At 45.9% G+C, this 26,666-nt stretch overlaps 1 protein-coding gene across 1 annotated transcript in view; it reads right to left on the bottom strand.

Moving 5' to 3' along the window:
• LOC139226779 (dynein axonemal heavy chain 17-like) overlaps nucleotides 1–26,666 on the bottom strand; it is a 1,002,254-nt gene that overhangs the window by 193,423 nt on the left and 782,165 nt on the right. The window contains exons 51-52 of the mRNA XM_070857781.1: nucleotides 17,859–17,950; nucleotides 3,058–3,219 (exon numbers count right to left, since the gene is read on the bottom strand). Coding sequence (XP_070713882.1) covers nucleotides 3,058–3,219; nucleotides 17,859–17,950 — 254 coding nt within the window. The remainder of the gene's footprint in view (nucleotides 1–3,057; nucleotides 3,220–17,858; nucleotides 17,951–26,666) is intronic.

Here is a 26,666-nt window from a genome sequence, read left to right as displayed (position 1 = left end):
TCTCACGGGTGCAGGGCATCATCGACTGCATGTGGCCACCAGGGAATCCCCACAACACCCAGGAGTGTTTGTGAACCGCATGGGCTTCCACTCCCTCAATGTGCAGCTCGTCTGCAACCATAGGAAGATCATGCATGTATGCGCCAAATTCCTTGGCAGCTGTCATGGCTCTTTCGTCCTCCACCAGTCCACATTCCCTCAGCTCTTCGCACCACCAAACACACTTACCGGCTGGTTGCTTGGAGACAAGTGCTATCCATTTAAGACGTGGCTCATGACACCCCTATGGAAGCCTTGCAATGAGGCTGAGGAGCATTATAATGAAAGTCACATGTCCTTCAGATATGACATAGCGCAAACATTAGGCATGCTTCAGATGTGCTTCAGATGCCTTGACAGATCTGGAGGAGCCCTTCAGTACGCACCAGCCAGGGTTTCCAGAATTGTCGTCGTCTGCTGCGTGCTGCACAACACAGCGCAGCAACAAAGATTAGAGCTGCATGAGGAGCAAGGCGAAGTGTGCACAGCCTCTTCAGAGCAAGAGGAGAAGGAAGAGGAGCATCAACGAGGAGGAGCAGCAGGAGGAACCTGAGATCCAAATGGCACCAGCACTGGAGCACATTGCAGCCCAGGAGGCCAGGGATGGCCTCATCATGGTCAGATTTACTTAACCTCCTGCATTGCACCCATTTGATGCCACTTGCTGTGCCAAGTATTCCCCGTCGCCCCAACAACACCATAAAGCATCGCTATAATGAACAAGCCATTCCTTTCACACCACCATTGCTGGAGATAACATGATGTCTCACCATTCACTCGAACTCACAAAGCTATTTCCAAAGTGTTGTGTTCTTAGATGCTGTAGTAATGACTCCACAAGGCAATGTGTTGTACTTGAACTGTAGTGACCTTAGTCCTTTATTAGTTAACTCCAGAGTGAGGATCACACCTGGTGGCCTGCCTTTTATACTAGGCCAGGCACACCTGTACAGGTAACCTACAAGTCTCCCACTGCTGTGCCCTCTGGTGACACACCTTGTGATAGTACCAACAGTAGTCATGTAGGATACATGACATCACTCTCCCCTGAGCCTTGAGTGCAAATCCCTCTGCATTGACTGTGCTCTGGGCTTCGCTCTATGTGGGCTCTGTCTGGCTGACCCTTGGCAGGTCGTTTCAATCTTGGGTGAGTGCTTGATGCAGTAGAGTGCTGGTGGTTGCTGTTTGTGTGCATGTCCCTGACTACTCCATTCTCTTCCCCCACCTCCCCCCCCCGACCCCCACACATCGGTTAAGGCGGAGGCTCCTAGCATTCATGTACATTCAAGTCCAGGAAAACAGGTTTGCATTACTTTTGTGGTTCCGTTGCGAGACAAGTACGTTAGACTGGTGAGATGCCCCATCGATGCAGTGACCGGTGCATGAGGACAAACTAGTTCCAGAGCTGCTGGGTTGTGTCCCTGCAGTCTGGTGGCGGCTCAGTGCCCGGTGCTGGCAGTGGGAACCCGGTTGGCTTGAGTTGCCTGCTCTTGGGGCTGTTGCTGTAGTCCCTAGAGTTGGGCCAGTTCACAGATGCCTGTGATCTCCTTGTCCTTTCTTTGCGCCCTGGGTCACTGCTGCATCCTGAGGAGCAGTCGTCTAGCAGTGCACAGGGAACTGCTGACTCACCGGCCTGGGCGTTGTTTAGTTTGGGATCCTGGCTGGTCCCGGTCCCCTTTGGGGGAACTGTGGCGGGTGACCCTTCATTTATGGGTATGGCCATGGTGGCGATGGAGTCTGGGGACTGCGCCTTAGCACAGGCTGCTCCTTCAGGCTCATGGCAGTTGGTGCCATCGGGTGCCTGACAGGTGGAGCTGATCAGGGGCATGGTATCGATACCATTGCCCTGCTGAGGTCACTTGCTCTGCACTTATGTATGTTGGCTGCTTGTGACCAGATTCCATGGTGCATGACTCTGGTCCCCAGGACGCAGACTACAGCATTGGATAGCTCGCTGGACCTGTGTGCTCCCGTCGGGTGTCTGCCCACTGCATTGGCTGCGTGCAGTTGAAATCCTGCATCGCACAACTTTTCATTACTTATGATGGACACACTGTGGGTCCAATCGTGATTGCATGACTTTTCTTCGCTGTTTGCATGTGCACAATTCAGATCATCAATTACACGTTTTATATAATCGCGTGACTTTTCCTTGCTGGTTGCATGTACACAATTCAGGTTATCAGTTACACATTTTACATGATCAGTTACACCTTTTGTCTCTGACTTACAATTACTATTACATTGCTTAAATGTGTGGAACTGTCCCTTTAATTGTAGTGGGCTGCAGGTCTCCTTTTGGCTATCCACGTTTAACTGCTCGCCTGCTGTTGCACAAAAATAATGAAGACTGCCATTAACCCTGCCTTTATTTTGACAGCAAAATATGGCCCATTTTTTTATCTGAAAGACTGCATCCCCCTACTGTGTAGCACTTCATCAGTACTTCACTAAGGTTTCAGTCTAGATTATGTGCTCAAAATCTCTGAAGTGGAGTTTGAAACCTGGACCTTCTGACTCAGAGGAAAAAATGCTACCACTGAGCCAAGGTCATAGAAATAATTTTACAATAGTATCAATATAAACCTACAGTTTTTTTTATATACATGTGCATTAAATGCTGTAATGAGGACAAATGCCTCCTATATTTTATTTGTGGTGTTTGAAATTAACACAAAATTCTTGAAGAGTTTGCACTGGGATGTCAACAGACAAACCAGAGATTTCCAAACCTCAATATATGCTTGTACACCCCTGGTTTGGTAAGAGCTGGTAACTATATTTTCCCTTTGTGGCTCAAGGGGAAAAAGTTGTAGGTCTGAGAAGCAATACAATGAGAAACAATAGAAGTTATGCGTTAAGCTTCATCAATGGTATTCTAAATTCTAAGAAGCTGCTGCAATTTCCATCGTACTCTATGTTATTAATCACCAATAAAATTAAATAATAATTATGCAGTTCTTGTAATTGTTTCCTTTTTACATGGAAGATAATTTTAAAATGCAGACAATTAATTACCTGAAAGAATGTGTTACATATGTGCTTCTGATGTCTTGGAAAGTTTTCTGTGTCACGTTCATCAACCAATTTATCACCATAAACTCGGGCAGTTTCATGTAACAGGAGTCGGACTAAATCATGAGCAGTTTTTGCACATTCCGTTGTTGCAAACAAAAAACCCTGCAATAAATCAGTTTAATAAAAATATAAGTGTATCATTACAGCAGCAATACACTGATATAATTTTAATGAATTGCAGTAGACAAGACTAGTGGGGATGAAGACGTGCAGGCTCATTTAGTTGTAGCTCTTGACAGGATCTAATAGCCTGAAAATTGTGGTCGGAGACTTGCCACCCACGTATGCCTCCGAACCACAAGAAAACTCTGAACTTACCTGATGGTTCTGGAGCATTGGACTCTTGCGATCCTGGGCCTGCAGGCGTACTCCTGCGTAAAGGTCCATGCATCCCAGGGTCGCATGCAGTTTGCAAGCATCCCTGGGATCACGTGGGCCAGGTCAACCACTGAAAGGGGGATTCCTATTATACTGATACGGATTCTATTTATGTACAGAATCCACATGAGCATATTAGAAATCACCTAATAAATACAATTTCACAACACTGAAATAAAAATAAATAATCACAGGTACAACATTAAGTAAAATACCCTTTAATTAAACATTTAAAATAAAAATTTAATTTTTTGATAAATAAATGTAAACTTTTTTTAAACGGGACAAAAATAACCTAAACTAATTTTAAATGTAAGTGTTTAAATCATTTAAAAAAAAATGTAAACATTTATTTTAACCCTTGGTAAAAGAAGCCCTTACGCCAGGCGTGAGAGTCTGGTGGGTATTCGATGGGCATGAGTTGGGAAAATAGCCCAACCCTGTGCCAGCAAAAGTGAATTTGTAGCGGAAGGGTACGATCTGTCAAGGAGAAACTTGACAGATCGCAAATTCCTGGCTTTCGTGCATGTGCATCACATGCAGAAACCCAGAATGTGTGGGGCACTTATGACAGCGTAAAATCTGGGCCATTGTCTTTGGCAGATACCACTGTGGAAAACTATACATATAGAGTTTTTGCAGTTTCAATCAATGTTTATGAAGATGACTATAAGAAAATATGTTGCATCCATTGGGTAGATAGCATAATAGATGTCATTCAATGTATGGAAATGCATCGGGATCCACTCCCTGTATTATTAGGGTGGAGACTCAAGGCATACAATAGGGAGAACACTTAGCCCCCCCCCCCCCCCCCCCCCCACACACACACACACACTGACCACCTGTCCTGGGGGTTTAAATTGTTAAAAATGGGAAACCTGATCCAAACCCATCGCTAACATTTCAACTTCCATGTTAATCAGGGCGGGTAGGGGGTCAGCCACGTAATCCATTCACGAGGGGCGGGTTGATAATTATAATATGTTAATGAGGCACATTTCAACCATTTGGAGTCAACACTTCCATCACAAGTTTCAACCCGGCAGCTAAAGGGAGGCGAAAACTGACAGATCTAGCAGGTAAGTGCTTTTCCAGCACTGCTTATGAAGGAGCAGCAATGTTTTCCCCCGGCAGCCCAGGGAAATCTGCTACAATCATCCGACCTCCACAGGATCGGCCGACACCACCCCCGGGATCTCCATAATCCTGCAATCCAATCTTACCAGTGGTCCCCAGCTGCTGCCTTCTACAGCATGCTTTCTCGCCCGGAAGCGGCCAATCTCTCAATCTATCTGGTTGCTGGGTGGAAAGCAGAATTAAAAATATCTAATGAAGTCCTGCCGTTTAATTCGGCAAGATCTCTGCCTCTCCAGTATCTCCTGGTTCCCTGGCTGCTGACAGGAGCCACTACTCCTCGAAAATATCGGGGCCAATATGTCCAAGGCACCCAGCATACAAAGGCTGGAATTTTGCCAGCACACACAGTATGGTTGGGAGGCGGATCTGTTGTCAACATCAAAAAGATTGACAAGGGATTGGTATCCTGCTGTAAACCCACTTACTTGTCAGTTTCCCAAGTGTCGGGTCTGTCATTCCTGAACAGACTCGACACTAAGTGGCGAGTCAGCCAATTTAGATAGTTAAAAGCTTGGATATTACCAAGTTAAGCAGGATATTATCATGTAATTTAGATTGACCTTTATGCAGCTAGCAAGTGTTTGGAGCAAACTCTCTATCCAGTGTCACCTCATTCGAACAACCTCTCTCACCATTGACAAATCACTTCTGTCATCTCAACCTTATCTGCCATCTATTCCATCAGTATCGGTGCCCTTGAAAAAATCTCACCTTGGTCCTTAGATTCCCAACATGATCAGCCCCAAGACCAGCATCACTGGGCACACTAGCAGCACCAACATTCACACCAACTTTCTCCCCAATCAACTGATGCTGCACTGGACACAGGGCATCATCGCCCATGCACATTGCTACCCGGGATGCCAGTGATGACCTCACCATGTCCAGATTTACTTCACTTAACACTGTACACCCTGGCTGCCACATGATACGCCAGGTTGGCACCACCCCATACCAGCACCATAAAGCATCCCTACAATGTCCATGCCATTCCTTTCACACTCATCACCTTTTGGGGGGGTGGGGGGGAGGGGGGTGTTATGCTCACAATAAAATAATGTAACTAAATACTGTAGACGTGAGTAAGTGTGACCTTAGTTCCTTTATTCGAACTCCAGTGCTGGTACAGCATGGGAGGCCTGCTTATATACAGTGCTCCCAAGGGATGCTGGGATCCCTTGGGACTTCAACAGGTTCGCCCTCTGGTGGCGGTATAATACTGGTTACATAGGGTTGCATATATAACATCACTCCCTCCCAAAGTCAATAGTACACTTATTTGCAGGGTGAGACGATCTGGGACCTTTCGCTCCCTAGTCGATTGTCTCGGTACAAATGCAGGTGTAGGTGAGTTGGTTGGTTCCTTGCTGGGCTGGTGTGCAGCTGGCCTTGCTGGGCTGCTGTGGATGGTGAGTTCAGCTTTGTGGTCAACCGTGATGTCGGTTGCTACTTGTGTGTGTGTCGGAGGATCGAAGTTGGTGGTGTCCTCTTCGGGTTGCTTGTGGCTGTCTGTGAATCGCAGTTTGGTTTGGTCCAAATGCTTTCTGCAAGTTAGTCCATTTGCGAGTTTGACCTGAAACACTCTACTCTTTTCTTTGACTATGACAGTGCCAGCAAGCCATTTGGGGCCATGTCCATAGTTGAATACAAATACAGGGTCATTGACTTCAATATCGCGTGACAAATTTGCGTGATCATGGTACATGCTTTGTTGATGCTGCCTGTCCTCAATGTAATCATGGAGATCAGGGTGGACAAGAGAGATCCTTGTTTTGAGCACCCTCTTCAAGAGCAGCTCGGCTGGGGGAACCCCAGCGAGCGAGTGGGGTCTGTTGCAGTAGCTGAGCAGGACTCAGGACAGGCGGGTCTGCAGGGAGCCTTCCGACACGCGTTTCAAGCTTTGCTTGATGGTTTGGACTGCCCATTCTGCCTGGCTGTTGGATGCGGGCTTGAACGGGGCAAATGTGACATGCTTGATCCCATTGCGAGTCATGAATTCCTTGAATTCAGCACTGGTGAAGCATGGCCCATTGTCGCTGACAAGGACATCAGGCAGGCCGTGTGTGGCGAACATGGCTCGTAGTTTTTCGATGGTGGCAGTGGACGTGCTTACAGACATTATTACACACTCAATCCATTTTGAATAAGCATCCACAACAACCAAAAACATTTTGCCTAGAAATGGGCCAGCAAAGTCAACGTGGATCCTAGACCATGGTTTGGAGGGCCATGACCACAAACTTAGCAGTGTCTCCCTGGGTGCATTGCTCAGTTGAGAACAAGTGTTGCATTGGCGCACGCAAGACTCCAAATCTAAGTCGATGCCGGGCCACCACAAATGGGATCTGGCTATAGCTTTCATCATTACTATGCCTGGGTGGGTACTGTGTAGGTCGCGTATGAACGTTTCCCTGCCTTTCTTAGGCAAAACCATGCGATTACCCCATAAAAGACAGTCCGCCTGTATGGACATTTTGTCTTTGCGCCGCTGGAATGGCTTGATCTCTTCATGCATCGCCGCTGGGACGTTGGACCAGCTCCCATGGAGGACACAGTTTTTTTTACAAGGGACAGTAAAGGATCCTGGCTGGTCCAGGTCCTGATCTGGTGGGCCGTAACGGGTAACTTTTCATTTTCAAATGCATCCATCCCCAAGAGCAAGTCTGCAGGCTGTTGCATTTCCATCCCGGTGGTGGGCAACGGTAGCCGACAGAGCATCAGTGCAGTTCTCTGTGCCTGGTCTGTGGCGGATTACATAGTTATATGCAGATAGCGTGAGCGCCCATCTTTGGATGTGAGCAGAGGCATTGGTATTAATCCCTTTGCTCTCTGAGAATAGTGATATGAGCGGCTTATGGTCAGTTTCTAACTCAAACTTAAGACCAAACAGATACGGGTGCATTTTTTTTTACCCCGTAAACGCATGCCAGAGCTTCTTTTTCTATCATGCTGTAGGCCCTTTTGGCTCTGGACAAACTCCTGGACGCATAGGCAACCGGTTGCAATGTTCCCGATTCGTTTGCTTGTTGTAACACACACCCAACCCCATGCGAAAAAGCATCGCAAGCTAGCACTAAACGTTTACATGGGTTATACAGAACAAGCAGTTTGTTGGAACATAACAGATTTCTGGCTTTCTCAAAAGCAGCCTCTTGTGATTTCCCCCCTATCCAGTCATCTCCCTTGCGCAGCAGCACATGTAGGGGTTCTAGCAAGGTGCTTAACCCGGTTAGGAAATTACCAAAATAATTGAGGAGTCGCAGGAACGATGTAGCTCCGTCACATTCTGTGGTCTTGATGCGTTCTTGATGACATCTGTCTTGGCGTCGGTGGGTCTGATGCAATCTGCCGCGATTCTTCTCCCTAAGAACCCGACCTCTGGCGCCAGGAAAACAGACTTCGAGCGTTTCAACCCGAGTCCCACACAATCTAGCCGACTTAGAACCTCTTCCAGGTTCTGTAAGTGTTCGATGGTGTCCCGACCTGTGATCAATATGTCGTCCTGGAAAACCACGGTGCGCGGAACCGATTTTAGCAGACTCTCCATGTTCCTTTGAAAAATAGCCGCGGCCGATTGAATGTCAAATGGACATCTATTGTAGATGAACAGACCTTTGTGCTTGTTAATGCAGGTGAGGCCTTTCGAAGATTCCGCCAGCTCCTGCGTCATGTAGGCCGAGGTCAGGTCCAACTTGGTGAATTTCTTCCCTCCTGCCAGCGTCGCAAATAGGTCGTCTGCCTTGGGTAGCGGGTACTGGTCTTGCAGCGAAAAACAGTTAATCGTTACTTTATATTCCCCGCAAATTCTGACCATGCCATCGCTCTTGAGGACCGGAACAATCGGACTGGCCCACTCGTTGAACTCCACCAGCGCGATGATGTCTTCTCGCTGAAGCCTGTCCAGCTCAATCTCCACTTACTCTCGCATCATATATGGGTCATGTACGGGAAACCAAGTGGATCTGCACCTTCGCCCCCGAGAAACTTCCGATGCCTGGCTCAAACAACGACGGAAACTTGCTTAGAACCTGCGCACATGAGGCGTCATCGACGGACGAGAGTGTTTGGATGTCGTCTCAGTTCCAGCGGATTTTCCCCAGCCAGCTTCTGCCGAACAGTGTGGGGCCATCTCCTGGTACAATCCATAGTGGGAGTTCATGCGCTGCTCCATCATAGGTGACTTTTACTGCTGCGCTGCCAATTACAGGGATCAGCTCTTTAGTGTAAGTTCTCAGCTTGGTATGAATGGGGCTAAGCTTGGCCTGTGTGCCGTGTTGCACCACAGCCTGTTGAAGGCCTTTTTGCTCATGATGGACTGACTCGCACCCAGGTCCAATTCCATGGATACTGGAATTACGTTCAGTTCAACTTTTAACATGATCGGTGGACATTTCATAGTGAAGGGGTGTACCCCGTATACTTCAGCCTCCTCAGTTTGAGTCTGTAATTCAGTTTGATCCGCCATGGATCGATCTTCCTCTGCAACATGGTGGTTTGCAGGGTTTTCAGCTCGTTGCACATTCGCTGGAGGTGTCCCCCATTGTTCCACAGCCTTTGCACACAGTGTTTGAAGCTGCATTGATGGGCTCGATGATCACCTCCGCAGCGCCAACAAGGTGTTAACTGCCATGCATTAACGTTTGATGGCGGACTCTAGGTCATCTGAGGTCGTGCAGCGTATACATTCTGCCATATGCATTCCTGCCTGAAAACGATGTTGCTTTGTGTACAGTACTTGATGAAACCTCATTATGTTGCGAAATTTGTTTGGCGTTATCGCTGATGGAAATAAATGCCTGGGCTATCGTTATGGCTTTGCTCAGGTTCGGTGTTTCAACAGTCAATAGTTTGCGAAGGATAATCTCATGGCCAATGCCAAGCACAAAAAAGTCATTTAGCATTTGCTCCAGGAATCCATCAAATTCGCAATGTCCTGCAAGGCACCTTGGTTCAGTGACGTAGCTCGCCACTTCCTGGCCTTCAGATCGTTGACATGTGTAAAATCGATACCTTGCCATCAGAACGCTCTCCTTCAGATTTAAGGGGTTCCCGGACCAGCGTACACAGTTCGTCATATGATTTGGTTGTTGGTTTCACCGGAGCAAGAAGATTCTTCAGGAGGCCATAGGTTGTTGCTCCGCAGACGGTGAGGAGGATCGGCCTTCATTTGGCAGCGTTCTCATCCCCTTCCAGCTCGTTGGCCACGAAGTATTGGTCGAATCGTCCACGAAGGCCTCCAATAGTCCCTTTCTGAGAATTTCTCCAGGATACCAACAGTTCTCTGCATTTTCGCGTGTTGGCTCGTTATCTCGTCGCCAGTTGTTATGTTCATAATAAAGTAATGTAACTGAGTACTGTAGACATGAGTAAGTGTGACCTTAGTTCCTTTATTTGAACTCCAGAGTGCTGGTACAGCATGGGAGGTCTGCTTATATACAGTGCTCCCAAGGAATGCTGGGATCCCTTGGGACTCCAACAGGTACGCCCTCTGGTGGTGGTATAATACTGGTTACATAGGGTTGCATACATAATGGGAGGGGGGGGGTGCAGGTGGGGGTACATTATGTCGTATCATTCACTGGAACTCACCAAAACACTTTCAAAGGTACACACAAATCTGTCCAAGAAGGCAAATGGTGAATCAATGCTTGACAACACATTAACAGAAACTTTATATGAACATTCGCTAAAGCACCCAAGTGTCTACCCTTGTGTTTGTTAGTTTGAATGTTTTGACAAGGATGAGGGTGAGTCTGATGGGTGGTAGTGAGATGGGGAAGTGATAGAGAGGGATGGGTGGAGGTGTAAGTTAAATTGTTGTGAGTATGGATGTGCAGGAGTAGGTTAGGGAAGGCAGAGTGATGAGGATGTGATGAGTGGCACAAGAGGATGAGGTTGACTGTGACTTTGCAGTAATGTTTTGTGATCTACTGTATTCATTTAAAGGTTTGCACCACTGCAGCCAGATCCTCCTGACGACATCCCTGTTTGTGCCCCATTAGCATATGGAGGGAGCAATGGGAGAGCCTGGGTGCAGCCGTGCACCTTTGTGCTCTGCTCGTCAGTGTTTACATCAACTCAATGCTGTTGAATCACCACCAACAAGCCCAATTAGGGCAAAATCACTTGGAGGAGGCGGGATGAAGATAGGAGCGGAGTTTGAGGCCGCTGTCTACGCTGGCCGCACCAGACTCGCCACAGCTGGCGAAATCGCAGCCTCAATGTGGGTGGTGAGTACAAAAAGGTGGAGGGGTATTTGATCTTGCACACAAGCTGTGTGGTAGGCTCATTTTGGATATCAACCTTGATGTAAATTAAGCAGTCGCCCACAATAGGACTGAATCATCTGAGCTGTTTGGAAAGAGGTGTCGAAAAACAATCTGGCATCCCTACTCTCAAGCACTCCATGCTTCTTGCTCCACACTACTCTTATACTGCTTTCACACAGGACAATTAGTAGCCAGCAGTACCTTCACTGGCTCCTGCATAAGATATTGCAGCCCGGGTGCTGCTAATGTGTAATGAGCATTTATCTGGTATGCCAGTATATTGTGGAAATCAGCTGACTTTGCGTTTTCTGCATTTGTGTAGAGGTACAGACAATATCAGCACAGACTGGCACCAGTAGTATTCATGCTGGCTCCATTATTGATCCTTATATAATTATAAGTTCTGAATCTAGCAACATCACACTTTTCACAGATTTCATATTTCAAGACAGTACATAGGGCAAAAATTGTGATAGAAACATCTTTGGGCCAATCAGTTAGTTTAAACCAAATATCTGATTGACTAAAAGTGAACAAATGAAAAACAATTCAATTCAGTCAAAAGTACCAAAGAGGAATGAATAAGCAAGTGAAAGCAGAAGAACAGAAAAGCACAGAAATGGCAGAGAAAAGAGAAACAAAAAAAAAGGAGTGAGAAAGAGCAGGACTAAGAGCAAAAGTGAGAGTGTGAGAAAGAGAGGAATAAAATGTTTGTGGGTGTTCGTCTTATCTCCCGCCATGACTTGCTGGAAACTCTAGTAAAACAGTATCAACGGATTTAAGAGTCTGCAAGAACATAAAGGGAGGTGCTTTTTGTGACCAAAAGATGGCAACAACACCATGAAGCTGTAGGAAGATGTGGCCAATAGAAAATCCAGCAGACACCTAAGGCTTTAACATGCAGCTGTAGAGATGTTGGTAGAGCAAGTGAAGACCATTTGGGAAAAACAAATTGGTCCACTGCAGGTGGAGCATTTTAATACACCGTGGGAGCTGAAGGGTACCACATTGCACAGCAGCATCTGACGCAAACCAGTTTCAGCTAGGCTGTGCTGGTTTTTCAGCATAATTCGCCTAAAATCGACCAAACCAGCACAAACGATTGCAGAATTTTACGCGCAAATTATGTTAAGTACAAATCAAGTTTTTGCAATTTTTTGAGCTAGTTTAAGAACTATCAAAAGGCATACGGGATCCTTGGCTTTATTAAGAGGCATAGAGTAAAAAAGCAAGGAAGTTGTGCTAAACATTTATAAAACACTATTTAAGCCCCAGCTGGAGTATTATGGGCAATTCTGGGCACTGCACTTTAGGAACAATGTCAAGGTCTTAGAGAGGGTGCAGAAGAGATTTACTAGAATGATATCAAAGATGAAAAACTTCAATTATGTGGAGAGACTAGAGACGTTGGGGTTGTTTTCCTTTGAGCAAAGGTTAAAGGGATTTTTGATAGAGGTGTTCAAAATCATGAGAGGTTTTGATAGAGTAAATGAGGAGAAACTGTTTGCAGTGGCCGAAGGGTCAGTAACCAGAGGACACAGATTTAAGGTAATTGGCAAAAGAACCAGAGGTGATACGAGGAAAAATGAATTAATGCAGTGACTGGTTATGATCTGGAATGTACTGCCTGAAAGCATAATTCAATAATAACCATCAAAAAGGAACTGGATAAATACTTTGTGGAAAAAATTGCAGAGCTGTGGAGAAAAAGCAGGAAAGTGGGATTAATTGGCATAGCCCTTCCAAAGTACCTGCACAGGAACAATGGGCTGAATGGCTTCCTTCTGTGCTCTATCATTCTTTGATCGCACTAGAAGCCGGTCCCACCCCAAAACTGGCCACGCCCCAAAACAAATTCATCACCATTGCGAGTTTATTTTTATTCGTTCCTGGGATATGGGCATTGCTGGAAAGGCCAGGAATTATTGCCCATGCCCTTGAGAAGGTGAGCTGCCTTCTTGAACCACTGCAGTCCGTGTGGTGAAGGTATTCCCATAGTGCTGTTAACATAAAAAGGAATTCAAAAGACTCCCCTAGGCATATAAATAGTAAACGGGTAGTAAGACGAGGGGTGAGACTGATTAGGGACCAAAAAGGAATATGGAGGCAGAGGGAATGACTGAGGTACTAAGAGTACTTTGCATCTATCTTCACCAAGGAAGAAGATGCTGCCAAACTCAGTGAAAGAGGAGGTAGTGGAGATACTGGATGAACTAAAAATTGATAAAGAGGAGGTACTAGAAAGGCTGGCTGTACTTAAAGTAGATACATCACCAGGCCGGAAGGGATGCATCCTAGGATGCTGAGGAAAGTTAAGGTGTAAATCGCAGAGGTACTGGCCATAATCTTCCAAACCTCCTTAGATTCAGTGGTAGTGCCAGAGGACTGGAAAATTGAAAATGTTACACCGTTGTTCAAAAAAGGGTGTAAGGATAAATCCAGCAAATACAGGCCAGTCAGTTTAACCTCGGTAGTGGAGAAGCTTTTAGAAATGATAATCAGGGATAAAATTAACAGTCACTTGGACAAGTGTGGATTAATTAAGGAAAGTCAGCATGGATTTGTCAAAGGCAAGTTGTGTTTAACTAACTTGATTGAGTTTTTTGATGAGGTAACAGAGAAGGTTGACAAGGGCAATGCGGTTGATATGGTGTACATGGACTTCCAAAAGGCGATTGATAAAGTGCCATATAATAGGCTTGCCAGCAAAGTTGAAGCCCATGGAATAAAAGGGACAGTGGCAGCATGGATATGAAATTGGCTAAGTGACAGGAAACAGAATAGTGGTGAATGGTTATTTTTCAGACTGGAGGAAGGTATAAAGTGGTGTCAGCTTTTCTTGATACATATTCATGACTTGGACTTGGGTGTACAGGGCATCATTTCAACATTTTCAAATGTCACAAAATGTGGAAGTAGTGTGAACAGTGAGGAGGGTAGTGATAGACTTCAAAAAGACATAAATAGGCTGACGAAATGGGCAGACACGTGGCAGATGAAATTTAACACAGAAAAGTGCAAAGTGATACATTTTGGTAGGATGAAAGAGGAGAGGTAATAGGAGCTAAAGGGTACAATTCTAAAGAGGGTGCATAGAAACATAGAAAATAGGTGCAGGAGTAGGCCATTCGGCCCTTCGAGCCTGCACCACCATTCGATAAGATCATGGCTGATCATTTCCTCAGTACCTCTTTCCTGCTTTCTCTCCATACCCCTTGATCCCCTTAGCCGTAAGGGCCATATCTAACTCCCTCTTGAATATATTCAATGAACTGGCATCAACAATTCTCTGCGGCAGGGAATTCCACAGGTTAACAACTCTCTGAGTGAAGAAGTTTCTCCTCATCTCAGTCCTAAATGGCCTGCCCCTTATCCTAAGACTGTGTCCCTTGGTTCTAGACTTCCCCAACATCGGGAACAATCTACCTGCATCTAACCTGTCCCGTTCCATCAGAATCTTGTATGTTTCTATGAGATCCCCTTTCATCCTTCTAAACTCCACTGTATAAAGGACCAGTTGATCCAGTATCTCCTCATACGTCAGTCCAGCCATCCTGGGAATCAGTCTGGTGAACCTTCGCTGCACTCCCTCAATAGCAAGAATGTCCTTCCTCAGATTAGGAGACCAAAACTGAACAAAATATCCAGGTGAGGCCTCATCAAGGCCCTGTACAACTGCAGTAAGACCTCCCTGCTCCTATACTTAAATCCCCTAGCTATGAAGGCCAACTTACCATTTGACTTCTTTACCGCCTGTTGTACCTGTATGCCAACTTTCAATGACTGATGAACCATGACACCCAGGTCTCATTGCACCTCCCCTTTTCCTAATCTGCCACCATTCAGATAATATTCTGTCTTCGCGTTTTTGCCCCCAAAGTGGATAATCTGACATTTATCCACATTATACTGCATCTGCCATGCATTTGCCCACTCACCTAACCTGTCTAAGTCACCCTGCAGCCTCTTAGCGTCCCCCTCACAGCTCACACCGCCGCCCAGTTTAGTATCATCTGCAAACTTGAACAGAGAGAAAGTGGCTAAAAAAAGCATATGGGATCCTGGGCTTCATAAATAGAGGTATATAGAGTACAAAAGCAAGGAAGTTAAGATGAACGTTTATAAAACTGGTTCGGCCACAACTGGAGTGTTGTGTCCAATTCTGGGCACTGCACCTTAGGAAGGATGTGAAGGCCTTAGAGAGGGTGCAGAAAAGATTTACGAGAATGGGATGAGGGACTTTGGTTATGTAGATAGGCTAGAGAAGCTGGGGTTGTTCTCCTTAGAGCAGAAAAAGTTTAGAGGAGATTTGATAGCGATGTTCAAAATCATGATGGGTCTATACAGAGTATATAGAGAAACTATTCCCATTGGTGAAGGGTCGAGAGCCAGAGGACACAGATTGAAGGTGATCGGAAAAAGAACCAGAGGCATCAGGAAGAACATTTTTACGCAGCGAGTGGTTAGGATCTGGAATTCACTGCCTGGAAGGGTGGAGGAGGCAGACTTAATTGTGGCTTTCAAAAGGGAATTGGATAAGTACCGAAAGGAAAATAATTTGCAGGTGAAAGGGCGGGGAGTGGGACTAGATGAAGTGCTCTTGCAGAGAGGCGGCACGGCTCGATGGGCTGAATGGCCTCCTACTGTGTGGTAACCATTCTACGATTCTATGTTAGGAAGGGAGTTCCAGGATACTGACCCAGTGGCATTGAAAGGACGGCGACATGTTTCCAAGTCAGGATAGTGTATGACTTGGAGGGGAACTTGGAGGTGATGGTGTTCCCATGCACCTGCTGTCCTTGATCTGCCAGGTGGTAGAAGTCGCGGGTTTTGGAGGTGCTGTCGAAGAAGCCTTGATGAGTTGCTGCAGTGCATCTTGTAGATGGTACACAATGCAGCCACGGTGCGCCGGTAGTGGAGGAAGTGAATGTTTAAGGTGGTGGAGGGTGTGCCAATCAAGCGTGCTGCTTTGTCCTGAATGGTGTTGAGTTTCTTGAGTGTTGTTGAAGCTGCACTTATCCAGGCAAGTGGAGAGAATTCCATCCCACTCCTGACTTGTGCCTTGTAGATGGTAGAAAGGCTTCGGGGAGCCAGGAAGTAAGACACTCGTCACAGAATACGCAGCCGCTGACCTGCTCTTGTGGCCACAGTATTTATGCGACTGGTGCAATTAAGTTTCTGGTCAATGCTGACCTCCAGGATGTTGATGGTGAGGGATTCAGCAATGGTAATGTCATTGAATGTCAAAAGGTCATGGTTAGAGTCTCTCTGGTGGGAGATAGTCATTATCTGGCACTTGTGTGGCGCGATTGTTACTTGCCACTTATCAGCCCAAGCCTATATATTGTTAAGGTTTTTGCTGCATGCGGGCTCAGATTGCTTCCTTATCTGAGGAGTTGTAAAAGGTGATTGAATATTATGCAAGCATCACCGAACATCCCCACTTCTGATTTTAAGTTGGACGGAAGGTCATTGATGAAGCAGCTGAACCTGTTTGGGCCTAGGATGCTGACCTGTGGAACTCCTGCAGTGATGGCCTGGGGCTGATATGATTGGCATCCAACAATCTCAACCATTTTCCTTTATACTAGGTACGACCCTCTGATTCCCAATGACTTCATTTGTACTAGGGCTCCTTGATGCCACACTTGGTCAAATACAGCCTTGATCTCAAGAGCAGCCCCTCTCACCTCACCTCTGGAATTCAGCTCTTTTGGCCATGTTTGGACCAAGTCTTTAATGAGGTCTGGAGCCATTGATTGAGAGTAGACTGATAAAAGTGGTAATCGGCCAGATTGGATTGGTCCTTCCTTTTGTTGGCAGGACATACCTGGGCAATTTTCCACATTGTCGGGTAGATGCCAGTGTTGTCTCTGTACTGTAACAGCTTGGCTAGGTGCATGGCTGGTTCTGGACTACAAGTCTTCAGAATGACAGCCAGGATGTTGTCGGGGCCCATAGCCTTTGCTGTAACCAGTATGCTCAGGTGTTCCTTGATATCACGTGGAGTGAATCGAATTGGCTGAAGAGTGGCTTCTGTGATGGTGGGGACCTCAGGAGGAGGCCGATATGAATCATCCATGCGGCACGTCTGGCTGAAGATAGTTGCAAATGCTTCAGCCTTGTCTTATGCAATCGTGGCTGGGCTCCGCCATCATTGAGGATGGGCATAAACATGAAGCCTCTTCCTCGCATTAGTTGTTTATTTGTCCACCACTAGTCACGACTAGCTGTGGCAGGACTGTTAATTGCGCCAGTTTGCGAGACTTCAAGGAGGCTCTTAAAATTAAACTTTGTTTTTTCGGCACAGACACTAACAGCCGCGTTTTAAAAGCTTTCAAATATATATAATTTTTAAGTTACAAAGAAATTGACGAGTGTACACCAATGTAACTAGTAAATGCTTCCATATCATTTTTTTAAAAGTAATTTTCAGTTATTTAAAATTGGGTTACTTACAGGTGGTGGTGTAGACACTCTGAATAAAATTGCTTAATTTTTGTGTGATAAACCCATTTCCATCTGTATTACTAAAGCTCCATCAGGTTACCACCCTTAAATATACCAAGGAGTTAAAAAAAATGGAAACTTGGGCCCATTGTTTTAAAATGACATTCTAAACACTGATTGCACTGGTTCATGGCAGATTTTATGTTCGGTGATATGCAGAAACTTGAGGGAGAAAAACACTTCTCAAAACTAGTGCAATGCTGAGCGCAATTTTCACCCAGATCGCTGATTACACCCAAAGCATAGAATCTTGGCCTTATTGCTCAAATATTGCACTCACCATTCATTTGGAAATCATTGGATAATTGTTCATATTGCATATAATTACAAGTTCAACATAAGTGTACATGAAAAAAAATGATCCAATAAATTGGAATAAAAATTGCAAACAGCTACAGCTGGCAAATGTATACATTGATAAGGTTACAAGTGAAAATACTGTACCTGGAATATGTTAGAAAGGTCTCTCAAGTTGAATATATAATGAAATTTTATGGCAGTTGGTAGGTAAAATGCTGAAATTTTCTGGTGCAATGCTGCCAATAAAAAAAAAGCTATTAAAAAAGGACCTGAAGTCTTACAATATCTTAATGTTGCTCTTTAACATAGAAACATGGAAACACAGAAAATAGGTGCAGGAGTAGGCCATTCGGCCCTTCAAGCCTGCACCACCATTCAATAAGATCATGGCTGATCATTCATCTCAGTACCCCTTTCCTGCTTTCTCTCCATAATCCTTGATCCCTTTAGCAGTAAGGGCCATATCTAACTCCCTCTTGAATATATCCAATTAACTGGCATCAACAACTCTCTGCAGTAGGGAATTCCACAGGTTAACAACTCTCTGAGTGAAGAAGTTTCTCCTCATCTCAGTCCTAAATGGCTTACCCCTTATCCTTAGATTATGTCCCCTGGTTCTGGACCTCCCCAACATCGGGAACATTCTTCCTGCATCTAGCCTGTCCCGTCCCGTCAGAATTTTACATGTTTCTATGAGATCCCCTCTCATCCTTCTAAACTCCAGTGAATACAGGCCCAGTCGATCCAGTCTCTCCTCATATGTCAGTCCTGCCATCCCGGGAATCAGTCTGGTGAACCTTCGCTGCACTCCCTCAATAGTAAGAACGTCCTTCCTCAGATTAGGAGACCAAAACTGAACACAATATTCCAAGTCAGGCCTCACTAAGGCCCTATACAACTGCAGTAAGACCTTCCTGCTCCTATACTCAAATCCCCTAGCTATGAAGGCCAACATACCATTTGCCTTCTTCACCGCCTGCTGTACCTGCATGTCAACTTTCAATGACTGATGTACCATAACACCCAGGTCTCGTTGCACCTCCCCTTATCCTAATCTGCCACCATTCAGCTAATATTCTGCCTTCGCGTTTTTGCCACCAAAGTGGATAACCTCACATTTATCCACATTATACTGCATCTGCCACTCGTTTGCCCACTCACCTAATCTGTCCAAGTCACCCTGCAGCCTTTTAGCGTCCTCCTCACAGCTCACACTGCCACCCTGCTTAGTGTCATCTGCAAACTTGGAGATATTACACTCAATTCCCTCATCCAAATCATTAATGTATATTGTAAATAGCTAGGGTCCCAGCACTGAACCCTGCGGCACCCCACTAGTCACTGCCTGCCATTCTGAAAAGGACCTGTTTATCCCGACTCTCTGCTTCCTGTCTGCCAACCAGTTCTCTATCCACGTCAGTACATTACCCCCAATACCATGTGCTTTAATTTTACACACCAATCTCTTGTGTGGGACCTTGTCAATAGCCTTTTGAAAATCCACCGGTTCTCCCTTGTCCACTCTACCAGTTACATCTCCCAAAAATTCTAGAAGATTTGTCAAGCTGGATTTCCCTTTCATTATTCGATGCTGACTTGGACCGATCCCGTCACTGCTTTCCAAATGTGCTGCTATTCCATCTTTAATAATTGATTCCAATATTTTCCCCACTGCTGATGTCAGGCTAACCGGTCTATAATTACCTGCCTTCTCTCTCCCTCTCTTCATAAAAAGTGGTATTACATTAGCTACCCTCCAGTCCATAGGAACCAATCCAGAGTCACTAGACTGTTGGAAAATGATCACCAATGCATCCACTGTTTCTCGGGCTACTTCCTTAAATACTCTGGGATGCAGACTATCAGGTCCCGGGGATTTATTGGCCTTCATTCCTATCAATTTCCCTAACACAATTTCCCGCCTAATAAGGATTTCCTTAAGTTCCTCCTTCTCATTAGACCCTCGGTCCCTTAGTATTTCCGGAAGGTTATTTGTGTCTTCCTTCGTGCAGACAAAACCAAAGTATTTGTTTAACTGGTCCACCATTTCTTTGTTCCCCATTATAAATTCACCTGAATCTGACTGCAAGGGACCTACATTTGTCTTCACTAATCTTTTTCTCTTCACATATCTATAGAAGCGTTGCAGTCAATTTTTATGTTCCCAGCAAACTTACTCTCTTACTCTATTTTCCCCCTCCTAATTAAACCCTTTGTCCTCCTCTGCTGTATTATAAAATTCTCGCAGTCCTTAGGTTTGCTGCTTTTTCTGGCCAATTTATATGCCTCTTCCTTGGATTTAACACTATCCTTAATTTCCCTTGTTAGCCACGGTTGAGCCACCTTCCAGTTTTATTTTTACTCCAGACAGGGATGTACAATTGTTGAAATTCATTCATGTGATCTTTAAATGTTTGCCATCGCCTATCCACCGTCAACCCTTTAAGTATCACTCGCCAGTCTATTCTAGCCAATTCACGTCTCATAACATCGAAGTTACATTTCCTTAAGTTCGACCCAAGTCTCTGAATTAACTGTGTCACTCTTCATCTTAATAAAGAATTCTACCATATTATGGTCGCTCTTCCCCAAGAGGCCTCACACAACAAGATTGCTATCTAGTCCTTTCTCATTACACATCACCCAGTCTAGGATGGCCAGCTCCCTGGTTGGTTCCTCGACATATTGGTCTAGAAAACCATCCCTAATACACTCCAGGAAATCCTTCTCCTCCGCATTGTTACTAGTTTTGTTAGCACAATCAATATATAGATTAAAGTCACCCATGATAACTGCTGTACCTTTATTGCACGCATCCCTAATTTCTTGTTTGATGTTGTCCCCAACCTCACTACTACTGTTTGGTGGTTTGTGCACAACTCCCATTAGCGTTTTCTGCCCTTTGGTATTCCGTAGCACCACCCATACCGATTCCACATCATCCAAGTTAATGTCCTTCCTTACTATTGCATTAATTTCCTCTTGAACCAGCAAGGCCACTCCACCTCCTTTTCCTTTCTGTCTATCCTTGCTAAATGTTGAATCCCCCTGGATGTTGTGTTCCCAGCCTTGGTCACCCTGGAGCCAGTCTCCGTGATGCCAATTACATCATATCCGTTAATTGCTATCTGCGCAGTTAATTCATCCACCTTATTGCAAATACTCCTCGCATTGAGGCACAGAGCCTTCAGGCTTGTCTTTTTAACACCCTTTGCCCCTTTAGAATTTTGCTGTAATGTGGCCCTTTTTGCTTTTTGCCTTGGGTTTCTCTGCCCTTCACTTTTACTGTTCTTCTTTCTTTCTTTTCCATCTGCCCCCATTCTACTTTCCTCTATGTCTCCCTGCATAGGTTCCCATCCCCCTGCCATATTAGTTCAACCCCTCCCCAACAGCACTTGCAAACACTTCCCCTAGGACATTGGTTCCGGTCCTGCCCAGGTGCAGACCGTCTGGTTTCTACTAGTCCCACCTCCCCCAGAACCAGTTCCAATGTACCAGGAATTTGAATCCCTCCCTTCTGCACCACTCCTCAAGCCACGTATTCATCTGAGCTATCCTGCGATTCCTATTCTGACAAGCACGTGGCACTGATAGCAATCCTGTGATTACTACTTTTGAGGTCCTACTTTTTAATTTAGCTCCTAGCTCCCTAAATTCATCTTTTAGGACCTCATTCTGTTTTTTACCTATATCGTTGGTACCTATATGCACCACAACTGGCTGTTTACCCTCCCCCTTCAAAATGTCCTTGAGCAGTCGTCGAGGAGGCGGGAGTGCGAGCAGCAGGGAGTCCGCGGACGTCGGAGCGGCCTATAAAGGCCCAGCAGCGTCGGAGAGGTGGGAGTGCGAGCAACGGGAGTCCGGCGATGATGGAGCGACCTATAAAGGCTCAGCAGTCATTGAGGAGGCGGGAGTGCGAGCAGCAGGGAGTCCGGGGATGTCGGAACGGCCTCTAAAGGCACAGCATCGTCGGAGAGGCAGGAGTGCGAGCAGCGGGAGTCCGGGGACATCGGAGCGGCCTATAAAGGCACAGCAGTCGCCGAAGAGGTGGGAGTGCGAACAGCGGGGAGTCTAGGGACGTCGGAGCGGCCTATAAAGGCCAGCCAGTGCAGCTGCAGCAGGGAATGAAGGCAAAAAAGTAGAAAGAAATCGAAAGGTGACATCACAGCCAAGGGGGTAAGTGATTGGTGAGTAGTTTTTCTTTTTTTTTTCTTAATCAGTAAGTAACCTTTAGCATTATTGTTGCCAAATTAAGTTAATCTAGGGGTTAAGTCATGGCAGGAGAGCTCGGACACGTGTTATGCTCCTCCTGTACTATGTGGGAAGTCAGGGATGCTTCTAGTGTCCCTGACGACTACATATGCGAGAAGTGTGTCTGGCTGCAGCTCCTGACAGACCGCATTGCAGCACTGGAGCAGCAGGTGGATTCACTCTGGAGCATCCACGATGCTGAGAATGACGTGAATAGCACATTTAGTGAGTTGGTCTTACCGCAGGTAAAGGTTACACAGCCAGATAGCGGATGGATGACCAACAGGAAGAGCAGCGGAAGGAAGGTAGTGCAGGCGTCCCCTGTGGTCATCCCCCTGCAAAACAGATACATCGCTTTGGGTACTGTTGAGGGGGATGACTCAACAGGGGAGAGCAGCAGCAGCCAAGTTCATGGCACCGTGGGTGGCTCTGCTGCACAGGAGGGCAGGAAAAAGAGTGGGAGAGCTATAGTGATAAGGGATTCTATTGTAAGGGGAATAGATAGACGTTTCTGCAGCCACAACCGAGACTCCAGGATGGTATGTTGCCTCCCTGGTGAAAGGATCAAGGATGTCTTGGAGCGGGTGCAGGACATTTTGAAGGGGGAGGGTAAACAGCCAGTTGTTTAAACATTTAAAAGAATGGAGCAGAAATTGCAGTCGGAAGCTTCCCGCGGATGCATTTTCTGACCTGAAAAAAAGATGCAATCTCACCTGGTGGTCCGGGATTTTCGGCAACTTGCAGTTCTGGGCCTCCATGCGAAGGCCTGCATAGAGGCTCACATATCCCAGGAGCGCATGTGGTTACGTGAGCCTGGGATTACGTGAGGCGCCCCAAACCAATGAAAGTAGAGATATTCCCATTCATTCTTGTGGTGAGTTCAGTTTGTATGGAATCACCACATATACGAATGGGAATGCCCCCAAAAATGCATGCATACTTAATATTAAATCAAAATGGAATTTAATTATTTATTTAAAACAAAAATTTAATTTTTTGAAAAATAAATTTACATATTTTAAAGGGTTTAAAATTAAACTTACCCTATTTCACAGGTTTTTAAATGTATAAATTATTGAAAATTTTTTTATTTTCTGTCCTTTAAAAGTATTACGCTGATAAAAGCAAGCCTTATGCCTGCTTTTACCAGGCCTAAGAATTTGATGGGCTTTCACTGGGGTAGAAGTTGAACAAATAGCCCAACTCTCTGCCAGCGAATGCCCATTTACTTCAGATTCTTGACAGGTCGCAAATTTCGGGTTTAGGCGTATGCGCAATGTATGCCTAAACCCGGAACTTGGGGGGCCGGAAATGGATCAGTGACCTGCTCCACCAGGTCCCCCACATTTTTATGACCTCTACGTTGCCTGTAGTTCAATACATTTTCCCATATATGGGTGAGTGCATTGGAATCATATTCATATCATGGAAATATGTCATGATATATTTACTGTTATTTGAACCATAGCAACAAGGGTGCCAAGGATGCCTATTCATCACCTTAAAGCCTGGAAAGCTTCTGTAATCGATTGTGGATTTAAAATCCATTATCTATCAGAAGCCAGTAGCCACACTATGCTGTGTCAAGCCACCAATACCTGTGACAGCCAATCTGCATTCACCTCCAGGTAGACATCATGGCAGAGGCTAAGGAGCCCACCAAAATTAATTAAATGATCCCAAGTCTGGAAAATCAGCCAGAGTCAGGGTACATTTTTCATTGGGGTTAAGGTTTAAGGATATCTCCTCGTGAATGGAGAAGAATTTGGAGTAGAAACATAGAAACATAGAAAATAGGTGCAGGAGTAGGCCATTCGGCCCTTCGAGCCTGCACTGCCATTCAAGAAGATCATGGCTGATCACCCACCCCAGTAGCAACCCCCCCCCGCCTCCACACCCCCCGAACACCCCAGCCGCAAGGACTACATCCAACTCCCCCCCGAACACATCCAATGAACTGGCATCAACAACTCTCCGCGGCAGGGAACCCCACAGGCCAACAGTAAGAGGGGAAGGATCCAGTTGTCGTCATCCACGTAGGAACCAACAACATAGGTAGAACTTTGAATGAGTTTTTGGGGCTCCATTTAAACCAGGCTGGGACCAGTGTCCTGACAAATTGATTAACTGGGGCGGTAGATAGGGCTTTAAACGAAAAACTAAAAAAAACTAAAATGCATCAGTGAATTATGTGAAATAATGATAAAAAAGTTCAAATTAAAGACCGAGGGCTGGATTTTCGGCTTTATCAATTTTGGGGTGTTAATGATGATAGGGTGGTCCCAATACCGCCTGAAAAAAGTTTGCATCCTCGACTGGAAATTTTGGCAAAACAATGAGGATCCATGATCGGGGGCTGCTAACTCAGGCATTCCACAATAAACCTTTTGTGCCCGAGCCGAGAATCGTGGTGTATGTGCTGATGACCCAGCCGACTTCTGGGACTTCTGCAGAGATAGTGCAGCAGGAGGGCAGGCAGCATGCCAGGAAGTTTTCATCAGAGTTTGCTGAGGCCTTAGTGCAGACAGTGGAAAGGAGGTGGACATCACTGCATCTGGTTGGGGGAAGGAGGCCGTTGCCAAGCATATTTAAGCGGATATGGCGTGAGATTACACAGGACATGTCTGCGGCAGACACGGTGGCGAGAACTGGCTCCCAACGCCGCAAAAGGTCATCAGGGTGAGTACTTGGTTTAACGTCTAATCCAAAAAATGGATTAATCAAGACGACTGAAGACCTGCTCTGCTGCACGGACCTAACGCGCGCACATATCGCAGTGTGGGATGGTCCGTGCTGCCCCTGGGCCCTTGGCTCTTCTGGTCCCGTACCCTCATCTGTCGCACCTCTGCTATGATCTCTAGCCGTTCCTCCGCCATAAACATTCACCGTATCTCGCCACAAACACTCGCTGCTCATCCGCCCGATCTGGGTCCTGCCGATGTTTCTGCTCACGCTCCAAAACGGCGACGAGGGTTTTCATGACGTCACCCAGTCGCCCATCTCAAAGTTGTCGCATACTTGGAGCAGCTCGTGCTGGAGGTTGAAGTGGTATGCCGCTCCAGCTCTTTTATAGCCCAACCTGCGGAGCTGTTCTCTCACAGGTCGGGGGGCCACGATGTTCCAGGGCCCACCGCTCCAGCTCTTTTATAGCCGAGATAGAGTTGAAAGGAAGGATCTAGTTCCCCTAGCAGAGAAATCAGTAACCAGGGGCTTAGATTTAAAGTAATTGGTAGAAGGATAAGAGGGGAGTTGAGGAGAACTTTTCTCACCAAGAGGATGGTGGGGGTCTGGAACTCATTGCCTGAAAGGGTGGTAGAGGCAGAAATGCTCATCATTTTAAAAAGTACTTGGATGTGCACTTGAAGTGCCGTTACATACCAGGCTACAAACTAAGAGCTGGAAAGTGTGATATGGCCGGATAGCTCTTTTTTGGCCGGAACAGACACAATGGGTCAAATGGCCTCCTTCTGTGCCATAAATTTCTATGTCTCTACGACATTCAATGGAATTACCGTTATCGAATCCCCCACCATCAACATCCTGGGGGTCACCATTGACCAGAAACTTAACTGAACCAGCTAAATAAGTACTGTAGCTACAAGAGCAGGTCAGAAGCTGGGTATTCTGTGCCGAGTGATTCACCTCCTGACTCCCCAAAACTTTTCCACCATCTACAAGGCAAAAGTCAGCATGTGATAAATTACTCTCCACTTGCCTCGATGAGTGCAACTCTAATAACACTCAAGGAGCTTAACACCATCCAGGACAAAGCAGCCCACTTGATTGGCTCCCCACCCACCACCTTAAACATTTACTCCCTCCACCACTGGTGCACCGTGGCTGCAGTGTGTACCATCTACAAGATGCACTGCAGCAAATAGGCAAGTTTTCCCTAAGAGCACCTCCCAAATCTGTGACCTCTACCATCTTGAAGTCAGTGTCAGTTGTGGCTCAGTTGGTAGCACACTTGACCCTCTGGGTCAGAAGGTTTGTGGGTTCATATCCCACTCCAGGAACTTAAGCACAAAATCAAGGCTGACACTCCATTGCAGTCTGAGGGAGTGCTGCACTATCAAAGCTGCCTTTTTCGGGGAGAGGCTTCCAGATTTCCACTATTCTTTGTGCGAAAAAGCGCTTTCTGATTTAATTCCTAAATGGCCTTACTCTAATTTTAAGATTATACCCCCTTGTCTCAATTCCCCCATCAGAGGAGATAATGGGGTAGAAATTGGATCTCGTCTGACCTGAGGTCGTCCCAAAGTATTTTACAGCAAATTATTTTGCTTTTGAAGTGTAGTCACTGACATGATGTTGGAAACATGGCAGCCAATTTAGCACAGCAAGCTCCCACAAACAACAATGTGATAATGACCAGATCATCTGTTTTAATGATGTTGGTTGAGGGATAAATATTGGCCAGGACACCAGAGAGAATCCTCCTGATCGTCTTCAAAATAGCGCCACGGGATCTTTTAATTTCACCTGAGCTGGCAGATGTTTAATGTCATCTCTTAAAAAGAAGGTACATTGCAGCTGCAACAATGAGTGGAAATTGTTTGTGGGCTGAAATGGCAGAAGCTGGTACCAAGGTTTTCAAATGCTTGACTGGGAGCATTGGTGCAGGAGATAGAGAGGAAGAGGGACATTTTATATGCCTTGAGAGGTAGAAAGTCTTCCAGGCATCTGATGCGCAGGCACTGG

Source organism: Pristiophorus japonicus, chromosome 16 (genome assembly GCF_044704955.1).
Source record: "Pristiophorus japonicus isolate sPriJap1 chromosome 16, sPriJap1.hap1, whole genome shotgun sequence".
NCBI lineage: Eukaryota > Metazoa > Chordata > Chondrichthyes > Pristiophoridae > Pristiophorus > Pristiophorus japonicus.
The sequence above is the reverse complement of the archived record's forward strand: the minus strand, read 5'-3'. Positions and strand labels throughout refer to the sequence as shown.